At 37.5% G+C, this 11678-nt stretch overlaps 2 protein-coding genes across 2 annotated transcripts in view; both read right to left on the reverse strand.

Moving 5' to 3' along the window:
• Window positions 1–5656: 5656 nt before the first annotated feature.
• On the reverse strand, window positions 5657–9043 carry LOC106529886 (homeobox protein HMX2). The gene is made up of 2 exons (XM_014025413.1): window positions 8654–9043; window positions 5657–7827 (listed from the first exon to the last, which is right to left on the reverse strand). The coding sequence occupies exons 1-2, from the start codon at window positions 8868–8870 to the stop codon at window positions 7253–7255; spliced, it is 792 nt and encodes a 263-aa protein (XP_013880867.1). The 5' UTR covers window positions 8871–9043; the 3' UTR covers window positions 5657–7252.
• Window positions 9044–10072: 1029 nt separating this feature from the next.
• The window catches only part of hmx1 (H6 family homeobox 1), a 4617-nt gene continuing 3011 nt past the window's right edge, over window positions 10073–11678 (reverse strand). Inside the window, exon 2 of the mRNA XM_014025414.1 lies at window positions 10073–11028. Within this exon, the coding sequence (XP_013880868.1) occupies window positions 10415–11028 (614 nt within the window). The 3' untranslated portion in view covers window positions 10073–10414. The remainder of the gene's footprint in view (window positions 11029–11678) is intronic.

Genomic DNA, 11678 nt, shown 5'->3' on the forward strand with positions numbered 1-11678 from the left:
GTAGTAGTAGTAGTAGTAGTAGTTGTTGTTGTTGTTGTAGTAGTTGTTGTAGTAGTGGACCAAAACCCAGAAGTTGAAGCTGGAACAGCTGTTTACTGTAAGTTTTAAGTCCCACCTCCTCCATGTCAACAAACAGGAGATTTCAAAATAAAAGCTTCTCCTTTCATGTTTTTTTCATGTGTTCCCATTGATTCATGTAGTTCTTGCATGTTCCAGTATTCATGTTTCTAAGACATTTATCTGTAGTTAGTTGTTTCACTTTTAAAATAAATAACACCACGACTGTGTGAGAGGAAGTAGGTGAGACTTAAAGCCCCACAACAATAAAGCACAGATACTGGTTCAAAAAATACAACACAGACATTTCAATCTTTCTATTCCTAATTGTTTAATTTAAATTCAGAGATAATTGTCCTCACAAACTGTCAAACTATTTTTAGTCCTGCAGACAATACAGCGTTGCTTGAAGCCTATTAAGCTCGTTTATTGAAAGGCGGAACTTTACTCTCATAAAATTTGCCTTCCCATTTGGACGCGGTCTAATTTGCTCTCATCGTTGCTCCTCGCTGCACTTTTGTCTCTGTCTCTGTATCACTTTCTTTTATTGGATTTCATCCCCACCAGCGTCTTTCAATTTCCTCGAGCAATTATGTGTCTGTGAGAGGAGGGAGGGGTGGAGGGGCTGGTCTAAATACAAAGATCAATAGGCCATCCAACAGTTCTTAAGTGTTACACATAGACAATGAGATTTAAGTTTCCACCTATAACTAATAGTCTTAATTTTTACTGTGCAGTGCGTTGTGTTTGCTCTCAGATTTCCTCGCAGTGTGACAGAACAGACGAGGGTGTCCAAATGTCGACGATTCAGCCACGACTTTGCTCTCAGAGGTGTTCAGAGACGATCTGTCCCATCATCTTGAACGATGACCTTTCTCAGATAATGAGCAGAGGTTGAGAGAGGTCAAAATAATGGGTGAACTGTGTGTGTGTGGGGGGGGGGGGGGGCACTCACCCATTGAGTTTTCACGCAGCGACACACTTGGAGCTGCTCTCCACCTTGAAAGGAGCAGCACCTCCTTCCTCCTGACCGGGCACAGATTATAAACTGGATCACAGTTTTTCCAACACAAACACTTACTCATCAACTGGTGCTTTGCCATCTCTCCCCAGTAACACTCTTTCCTCCTCCTCCTCCTCTTCCTCCTCCTCCTCGGCCCTCTTCATTCAGTCATAATCAACACAGTCAGGCTTCAGTGCACATATTACTATAATGAGCCATGACAAGGCAGGAGGCGAGAGGGAAGCACACTAAGAATGGTAAAGGGAGGAAGGAGAGACAGAATTAAAAGAGCAGAGCTGTAGAAGCAATTAGCACTCTTTACAAGAAGCACTGTGGTGAATTAGTGCTTTTCTGAGTGTGAACTTAAATAAATCAGGCTGGGACATAAAACACTGACCTCAGTCTCTGCAGTCGGAATATCCACTGTGAGTGGGTTTTTTTTTTAAGATAGTGTGATCTTCTCCTTTAACAAGATAAATGAGGATAATGCTGCGTTTTGATTTGATTTGATTTATTTATTTAATAGGAAAAGATAATTAAAAATCAAGCCTGACTCAGCATAATTGCTGTTTTACAGCAGGTTCCTGTTCTGCAGCATATAAAACGCTCAGAAATACAGCATCACAATCACATCATTATACACCATAGACACAAAGACAAACAAGCATACCAAATTTCAGGCAGGCAGCATTTGCAAAATAGGACGTCTAAATATGAGCACAACAAAAAGTGTCCAGCAGATGGCAGACAAGATTSTTCTTAAAGGGCTGTAGTTTTGAAATGGACTTCATGTTTTGAGGAATGTCATTCCATGCTTTAGTATAAACATAGAAGAAAGACCTCTGGCCGTAACAGTTTTTAAAAGTTGGTAATATCAGTTGTCCTTTTGTAACAGATCTAGTTGAATGACCACTTCCAGAATTTGATTTGGGCAACAATGCACAGAGAGTTCCATAATTGGCACCTTGGAAGATCTGAAAATATAAATGAATACCACTATACAAAACATAATTCTGAAAAGTCAAGGCATCAGACAATGAAAGAACTGTACAGTGATGAGTCCAACCAGGAAGTTTTTTTTATGAATTTTGTAGGTCCTGTTGTAGAGCCTAACTATGGGTTCTAAGATTTTATTTGTTGTAAGAAACCAAACAGGTAAACAGTACGACATGGTTGAGAGTATAATGGCATGAAGATAGATATTTGAAACAGAAGGTGTCAGATTGGATCTAATTTTTGAATAAAAGTATAATTTCTGTTTCAACTTAGTGGTTAAGACTTGTACATGATCACGATAAGTCAAATGAGAATCCAAAGTAATTCCAAGATATTTGTAGGTAGTGACAATATCAAGGGGTTTGTTTAAAAAAGTGAGTTGATTTGTTATATTGAAATGTCTCCTGGGTGAGGAAAAATACATGCACACAGTTTTTTAACATTAATTGACAAAAGATTATCTCGAAGCCAACCATGAAATGTCTGAAGATCTGCTTGTAACTGACTATTAGTAGATTCAATATTGAAATCAGACAAAAAAGAACAGTATCATCAGCATACATTAAAATATTTGAATACTTCAATATTTTTGGAAGGTCATTTATGTATAATAGGAAAAGCAATGGGCCCAGTATGCTACCCTGCRGAACTCCCACGGAACAGGGCAGAAACCCGGACACAGAGCTTCCATGTTTCACAACCTGACACCTATCAGTCAAATAAGAGGAAAACATTTGTGTTGCAGATGATGAAAGTTGAAAARAAATCAACTTTTGTAAGAGAGTATAATGATCAACTGTGTCAAACGCTTTACAAAAATCCCTTGACGTGCGGAAACCATGTTGGCTATTGCTTAGCATATTATTAGCTTCTAGATGCTCAAGTAGTTGATTAAATAATGTTTTTTCAAGTAACTCAGAGAAATAGGAAGAAAAGAAATTGGCCGAAAGTTTGAAACTTCTGTTGGATCACCAGATTTAAAAATGGGAGTAATCTGAGCAAACTTCCAGGCATCAGGGAAAATAGACTGCACAATACATAAATTAAGCAAATGATGAAACAATGGTAAAAAAGTGTTGGCATGCATTTTCATGAAATCCATATTTATCTTATATTTGTCAAATGCATGGGAGCCATTTAGAGATTGGAGTGTATTCAAAACATCACTCTGTGAAATTTCAGAAAATGAAAATTGCTTTGAAGTGTCAGGATATTTAAATAACTTTAAACTATTAGCTTGTCCCGGTAATGATGTCCTTACTGAAGACATACAATATTCATTAAATAAGTTAGCAATTATTTCATGATCAGAAACAAGAAGTCCATTTACTGAGATTTGTGAATTGTTATTAAATGTTTTATTGTTACTTTCACCTGTCACTGACTTAATYGTTTCCCATAATATTTTTGGATTCTTACTGGCTGAAGCAATTTGATTTTTAAAATATTGTTGTTTGGCTTTGCATAATTCAGCAACACATTTATTTCGGTAACTGTTTAAACGAGACAGATTTTCAGAAGTTTTTGATTTTCTATAAGTTTTCATTGAAGAAGCTTTCAAATTTAGGAGATGTGTTATAGAGGCATCCAACCATGGAATTTTATTTTTCCGGACTGGAACTTTACAAGTTGAAATACATTTTTCCTGTATTGTCTCCAACTTATAAAAGTTTGACAAAATGCGATTTGGATTTGACAGAGAAATACCCTCATTCCAGTTAGTATTCTCAATCTCAGCATGAAACATGGGTGACTTTGATTTTGGAATACTTTTAATGAAATTATGCACATGACTTGTAGGTTTCTTAAGGTTTTTTCTAATGACATAAATAAGTGAATGATCCCAGATTGAAGTATTTATAACTCCAGATATGCCACATATGGAGGATCGATTTGTGAAAATAAGATCCAAAATGGAATTGCATGTCTTGCCAAATCTTGTTGGTACTTTAATTAACTGTTGAAGCCCTACGTTTATAGACATTGCTTTCAGGCCTTTGGAAGTTTTATCAGCCCAATTCATATTGATATCACCAAGAATCACAAACTCTTTTGATTTTATGCCTTTTATAATGTCAGCAAGCTGCGCTAAATATTTAGTTGAATTAACACTTGGAGGTTTATATGTAACAACAACCGTTGCTGAAAGGTGATTTGTAAGCTTGATTTCTAATTGCAGAGATTCAGACTCAGTTGACAATTCTATTATAGAATGTGAGTATTTCTTGTGAACATAAACTGCAACACCACCTCCAAGCCTATCAGTACGGTCTCTACGATACAATGAATCATTTTCAACTGAAAGAAATGAATTTGGTACAGCAGGAGTCAGCCATGATTCTGATAAAGCCATAACATGTGCTTGTGTCTGAGCAAGTATTACTTTGAATTCATCCAGTTTAGGTACAAGACTTCTCATATTTAAATGACAGATTTTAAAGCCTCTAATTTTACCTAGTTGATTTAGCGTCCCTGGATTTTTTTTAAGACAGGAAAATCGCTTTTACTTTCTTACTGATGTTTTGCCACACCTTAAGTCAGGACTGTCTGCCGTCGTGTCTGAGCAGTTAGCCGCTGGGGATTGTGGGTAGTGAGCAGTGGTGGGACTTTTACTTGCAGCTCTGAAATATGAGACCATCTGCAGGACATGACTGGCCTCTTTTCTTTATATGAACTACAGCACTTTGTCTTTCAATCGCACGCACAGTAAGACATGCTAACACCTCTAAGTGTTTATTATTTTTATTTTTACTCATCTGATAGTTGATTATTAATGAACAAATACTGTGCATATTTGTAGTTCTGTTACAATAAATTCCTTTATGTTCATAAATCGAATCTTATTTTCATGGTAATCCACTAAGTCAGGTTTATTACAATATTACAGTATCTTAAAAAGTATTTTTTTACTTCTTCCTGCTCCTTTTCAAACATGTTAAGACTATTGATGCGTATCTTGCATTCTCTGCTTAGATATGTTCAAGTATGGCTGTTACTTCATACTGCTATTATGTTCCAAATAAAATATGTTTGATTGATTGATTGATTGATTGATTGATTGATTGATTGATTGATTGATTGATTGATTGATTGATTGATCTGCAGTATATTCACTTATCTCCTGTCAAAGATGTAAAGGTTAAAAGGTACAAGTGTTAAAGGTCAAGTTGTGTTGAACTAGGTCAATAAGGTCAAAGGTTAATACTGATAACATCAGCTACTTTAAACCTGATAAATGCACGGAAGAAGTTACAAAGCAGCATCTTTTTTTTATCTTTGAACAATGATTAATTTGACCAGATGAAGTTTTTAACATAATTACAACTGTTTTATTTTCTTAATTTTGCTCTCTTATTTTTATTTACTTAGAGAACCTGTTTTTCAAGTTAAAATTAAAATGATTTCCTGCACATATGAATAAATTGTTGGAAAAAAAACTTAAGAGTTTTAACAAAGAAAACAAAAAAAAAACATCAAAGAGGAGGCTAATGAAAAGCTCTAAAAGAAAATAAGTGGAATAAAGTGCTCAAGGGTGTTTCTTGTTTCTGTTTTGTTTTAATTTCTTAAGAAAAATGAACCAAAAAACATTTAACTATCAAGTTGATAGAGTATTTTTTACTTACAAAATTAGCAGTCAAATTGACTTAATTTGCCTATACAATACAAATCATTCCTCTAATAATTTATTGTTACACAAACCAGATAATGTGAAGAGATGTTTTGTCATGTTACATATAAAGACTTGTTTAGTTTGATGTTGAGTTCGTGCTGATTCTGTGGTTTTAGGATAAAGACTGACCACTGAGCAGGGTGATTTAAATACTTTCTCCTCTGAGTCAAACCTCGTGTCTGCGTCGGCCAGCCGCTCCCTGCATGAATGAGTATTTCCCATAATACTCATTTCCTAAGCGCAGGTAAAGAATTAATCTCACATTGCTCTTCTGGCATGTTGCATTATTCATACATGCAGAGATAATTGCTGCATCCAGACGCATTTACAGAGAAGTTTAGGAGGAAATGAGTCTCATCTCTTGTCTTAATGTGGAACCATCTTGGCATTAATGTGAAATTTGACACTTTTAAATTTACTTTTAAGTAACAGTATTTTCCCTGAGATAAAATAGTGTTTCGTTAGAATATTTAAACTTTTATTACAATTAATCACTGATCTGTTCATGTTTTTCCTAGATTGGATCAATGTATACCAGAATAAATTATCTTCAGATTGTTTAGCCTCAAAGACTTTAGAAATCGGATCAAACTTTACACTTTTTATACAAAAAATGTGTTACTTTTTATACAAAAAATGTGTTTTTGATCATAATTCAGAACACTGAGTTTTACTAGGCTGTTTCTGAGGCCTGGAGCGTTGCAGGCATGACAAAGGAGCCCTTATGAGATTTTTCTGCCACTCAAACTTTTTCTAACTATCTCTCAAAATATTTTTTTCAGGTCTCTATTACCTGTTCATAGATTTGTTGGTATCTCCTGTGTTTTTAAAAGGATGCAACAAGCTGCAACTAACACAAGCTATCAGGACTTGTATTTAAAAAATAAAAACAAAAACATACACTGAGTCCATTTGTCATTTAGTGTAATAAAAAGAAATTTTCTGAGAAACTTTTATTTTTTTCTCAAAAATACTGAATCAATTCTGTAAAAGCCTTTTTAAAAGCTGTTTTAATTACAGTTTGAGTAAAAGGTGTAATGTGCCTCTTGGCAAAGTGGAATAAGAAAAGTAAGATACTCAAAATAAAACATGCGTGAAACAAAAATAAATGTTAATTACATTCATTTAAATACATAATTACAATGATAAAAATGATACAGAAAAGCATGCAGATAGGCTATGGTAATTTCTTTGGTGGCTTAGGCTGATGTTCAAGATAAAATAATATTAAAATGCTAGAAATAAGGTAAACATGTAAATGATGTTTGAGGCCTTCCTGTGGTTTCATTTGTGCCTGTTTTCTACAAAAGGTGTAACCATAGGTTTAATGTCCGGCCTACTTAAAACCCATAACTTGAAATGAAAATAAATAAAACTGAGTTTGCCTGTTAGGAAAAGGAAGTTCTTTCTCTGCCAAAGTTTCTGCAGTCTTCATAAAAAACGTCTGGCTGCGCCATCAAACAACATTTTAAATGCTCAAAACTTGGCAACAAATCATCAAAAGTGTCCCCCAAAGGTTCGGAGCATCATACGTCCCCCTCGTACAGGCTGAAGTACTTGCTGGCGCTGGAGAAGCAGAGGTAAGGCGCGCCGCCCCCCGGGTACACCACCGGCAGCGGCACGGGCACCAGGCATCTGCCCAGCAGGTTGCTCTCCTTGTACAAGGCCGGCAGCTGCCCCACCGCCACGGCCTTCCCGCTCTCAGAAAAGTCACTAACCGGTCCGTCCATTTCTGTGGAGATCTGTCGTTTCAACTTATTCCGTCGGTTCTGGAACCAGATTTTGACCTGGGTCTCTGTGAGCTGCAGGGAGCTGGCGAGGCACGCGCGCTCTGCGCTGCTCAGGTACCGTTTCATGTCGAAGGTGGACTCCAGCTGGAAGATCTGTCTCTTGGAGAAAATGGTGCGCGTCTTCTTTTTCGTGACCGCTTTGCTCTTCTTGGCGGGGCTCCCGTCGTTGCGGGGGTCCGAGGCTGCGGCGGGCGAGCCGGCGTCGTCGCAGCTGCTGTCTCCGCTGTCGAAGCGCGTCTCCGCCGCGTCCCGCCGCTTCCCGCGGCCGATGATCACCGGCTCTGCGGCTCCGCTGCAGTTCGTCATCAGCTCTGTGAAAACACCACGTTTTTGTTAACAGTTAGAAAAGTTTGGAGTCGTTAAGTTTGGCTCTGTAGCGTCAGATGAGCCGGGCTGACAGGTGAGGAGGGTTCAGGTAATTTGGGACATCATCACTTTTCACTTCTTGGATATTATTCATTAAAAGCTACGAGTGGGGATGAGTTAGACTGTCAGTGCGCTGGTTCTGAAATATATTACCAAAAGGCCACAAATAACTGAAGCAATATCACAGGAGGTGTAAGGTCAGCATCAGACTGGAAGTTGATCTACGACATCAAAAGATAGGTGTGGCCTCTGCTTCCGCACATTGTGTGTGTGTTTTTTTTTTTTATTCTTATGGGTTTAATGTTTGTTGCAGAAGAGAAATGCATCAATAACAAAAACAGACCGGGGGACAAAATCCAAGGAAGAACAAATACAGGGTCATAGTGTGTAACTTACAGCTGGAAGGAGGACAGGAGGGAAACAGCAAAACTTATAATTTCTCTAAAGGTGGTTAAAAGTTTTCACGCAGCCATATTTGACAAAATGTGTTTGAAAAGTGTCATTAGAGCCGGAAGTAAAATTTAACAACTAGAAATTCTGACCCAAATAACAAACATGTCCTCTAAATCCATATTTATGTCCACTAGAGCAAAATATTTGATAAAAAAAACACGCACTGATTTTTTTTATTATTAATAATATTTATTTTTCACATAAATAAAGAATTTGAAGAATTGTTGGGTTAAGTTTTAGACTTTATGACTAATATGCAAATATAAAACCTAATATTATCAGAGGTCTGATTAATAAACCCCATGAAACCCCCCTCACCTGTTTGGCTGAGCCTGGTGCCGGGCTCCGGCCTCTCTGGGGGTCTCCTCTCCCCCCTGTAGCTCTGGACACCGTCGGTCGCCGTGGCCTCCTCATCCTGCTCCCCGGCGGGACGAGAACTCCCGCAGCTGGTTCCGGTTCTCTTTAAGTTCAGGATGTTGTCAATGGTGAATTTCAGAGACGCGGCGGGTCGACATGATGCTTCGACTTTGTTCATATTCTCGCGCGCGTAAAGATCTCCTCTTTTTGTCAGCTTTGTTTGCCTTGAACAGAGGAGCAGGGTGATGATCTCTCCCTTACCGTTTGGAGAGTCCACGAACCATATCCACAGCCTCTGGGTCCACTCCACTGATGGTCTGCCTGCTCTGTTAGGACACACAAACACACACACATACACACACCGGACAGAGCGTTTGGTCGCTACTCATTGGCTGACAAAGTGGACCAATAGGAAGGCAAGATGAGAAGGGAGGACAGGAAAGTGTTCTCCATCTCACTCACACACTTCACATTTTTCAGTGAGAACAGCGGTTTGAATCCTGCAAAAAGCCTTTATGAATAATACAAATAAATTACTTTTATGTTTTATTACATTTTTGCTGCAGGTTTGTGTTTCACAACACAACATGACGATCATTTTATTGCTTGTTTTTTTTTTTATTTATTTTAGCTCACATTTGTTTTTCTGACCAAATTGCTCAAAATAACAAGAAACTAAACAAACTTTGTGACACAGACATTGTTACCAAAGTCTCCAGCTAATTAATATCTCTGATTATTTTCAACATTGTATTTATTTTCCATCTATTTCTCAATAACAGTCTTTAAATTTTATATTTGGCTTTTTTATATATAATTTTGTTTGTTTGATGCAGGACAAAGTAAATTAAATAATAAATACAAGCGCACACATAAATTAAAGTCTTTGTGCAGTTTTGTTTCAATGTCCTGTCTTCTTGTTCTCATTCAGAGTTAGCATTGTTTAAAAAGTTAAACATATTGAATGATCAACAAACAAAGATGTACGGAAATAATCTGTATCAGTTTTATTTCCCTTTAGTCTTGGGAAAAACCGTTTTGTACATTTTTGAGTAAAAATAATCATAAACGTGATTTTTTTCTGAGAAGAACAAAAAAGTCTAAAACCAAACAACTAATTTACCTATTTCTCAATCACCAATCAAATTTATTAGTAATTAGAATGAATATTTAAGTAAATAACCCCTCTGCACAATTTGACCTTATTGTCTTTAATGTTATAACTTTGAATTTGAGCATATTGTGCAAAATGACAAGAAAGAAAGAAAAAGTTCAACAAGTTTGTAAAGGTTTAAACTTCAATTAGCAAAACACATTTCAGAATAAGCGTACTAAATCCATATAATGATTAACAAATAACGTGAGCGTATGAACAAAGAGACAGAAGGTTTGGTGATTGATATTTTTATTAGTTTTATTTTGTGAAAATAGTGACAAATTTGAAAAAAATTTGTGGCTTTAAATATAAAAGTTAGCAAAAATATGTGTGTATCAAACATACAGTGAACGGCTCCAGCCTCCTTTTCCCTCCCTCTGGATTGTGATTCTAATGAACACACTTACAGTTTTATCAACATAAATATAAAGATAATTGCTTTCAAACATTTGATTCTTCATCTTGTGTCTTTGGATACAGGCAGCAGTTTGGGGGTTATTGCACAATTAATTTTAACTGAGTGAATTCCTGTTAATAACGCAGTTTTAGACATCAGTCTGCAGTTTTCACACCAAGCTGCTCATCTGAGATCTTAACAGGCTCATAGAGTGAGCAAACGATGACAGAGGGTAGCTGATGGACCCTGAGAGGCCCACGACAGAGGGAGACACTGGGTGCCCATTTAAGTTAAAGCCCACTGCAGTGGGTACAGACCCCTCATGGTACAGAATGGGCACCCGGACAATCCGCTGGGCTGAGTTTGGGACATGTGCAGCCTCGAGATCCACAACCAGCTGTCTCTTCCACTTGTTCCTCCGGTTCTGAAACCAGATCTTGACCTGAGTCTCCGTCAGGTGCAGCGATGCTGCCAAACCGGCCCTCTCCGAGCTGCTCAGGTACCGCTTCACATCGAAGGTGGACTCCAGCTGAAACACCTGGCTGCGGCTGAACACGGTGCGGGTCTTCTTCTTCCTGGTGGAGGTCTGCTCAGACCCAGCAGATGGACCAGACCGAGCATCAGTGGTGTTCAGAGCATCCTCGTTGTCATCTGTGATGCTGCCATCGGCTGTTTTCCTGTCAGTTTCATCGCTGGCCTCGGTTATGGGTTCAGACATGGCAGGTGAACCCCGGTCACTGGGTGACATGAGGCAGCAGAGATCCTTCATGTTGTGATTTGGACCTGAAAATAAAACAAGAACTCCTTCAGAATAAAAACTAACGAACAAAATAGTCTCTAAATTAGAGCTTTTCAATGCAAATAATAAAAAGCTATTCTGAACTTTAATTTCAAAAGGTGCAGTTTGGGACTTTACTTTAGATATGATCATTCCAAAAAGTGGGTCCACACTCAATGCAAACAAAGCTTTTTTGTCTGCATCTTTTATGCCACATTTGGGCATAAATGTGTGCCAAGACATCAACATATTTGTGCTTTTCATGACCTATTTTCAGTCACTTTGGCTCTTTCTGTTGGTAAACAAACAACTACACGAGAAAAGATAAAATAAAACTTTTTTGATCCCACAGTGGGGAAATTTGCACATTACTGCAGCTCAATACAGGAGAAGCTGAGAAGAATAATGAAAAATAAATAAAAGATAAACCAAAACAACCCCACAATATACACATGTGATATATAGTAATGTACATATACAGCAGGTAAAATAAGAATTGAACACGTCACCATTTTTCTCAGTAAATATATTACTAGAGGTGCTAATGACATGAAATTTTCAGATGTCGGTAACAACCCAAGTGATCCATACATACAAAGAAATCAAACCTTGAATGTCAAGAAATGAAGTTATTTGTAATAATGTAGAATGGCAC

Source organism: Austrofundulus limnaeus, unplaced genomic scaffold (assembly GCF_001266775.1).
Source record: "Austrofundulus limnaeus strain Quisiro unplaced genomic scaffold, Austrofundulus_limnaeus-1.0 Scaffold473, whole genome shotgun sequence".
Taxonomy (NCBI): Eukaryota; Metazoa; Chordata; class Actinopteri; order Cyprinodontiformes; family Rivulidae; genus Austrofundulus; species Austrofundulus limnaeus.

Excerpts from the sequence above, each read along its gene's own strand:
- LOC106529886 (XM_014025413.1), bottom strand. The coding sequence starts at position 8,870 with ATGAACAAAGTCGAAGCATCATGTCGACCCGCCGCGTCTCTGAAATTC. Across the intron at positions 7,828-8,653 it reads CACCAGGCTCAGCCAAACAG|AGCTGATGACGAACTGCAGC; the intron begins GTGAGGGGGGTT and ends GTGTTTTCACAG.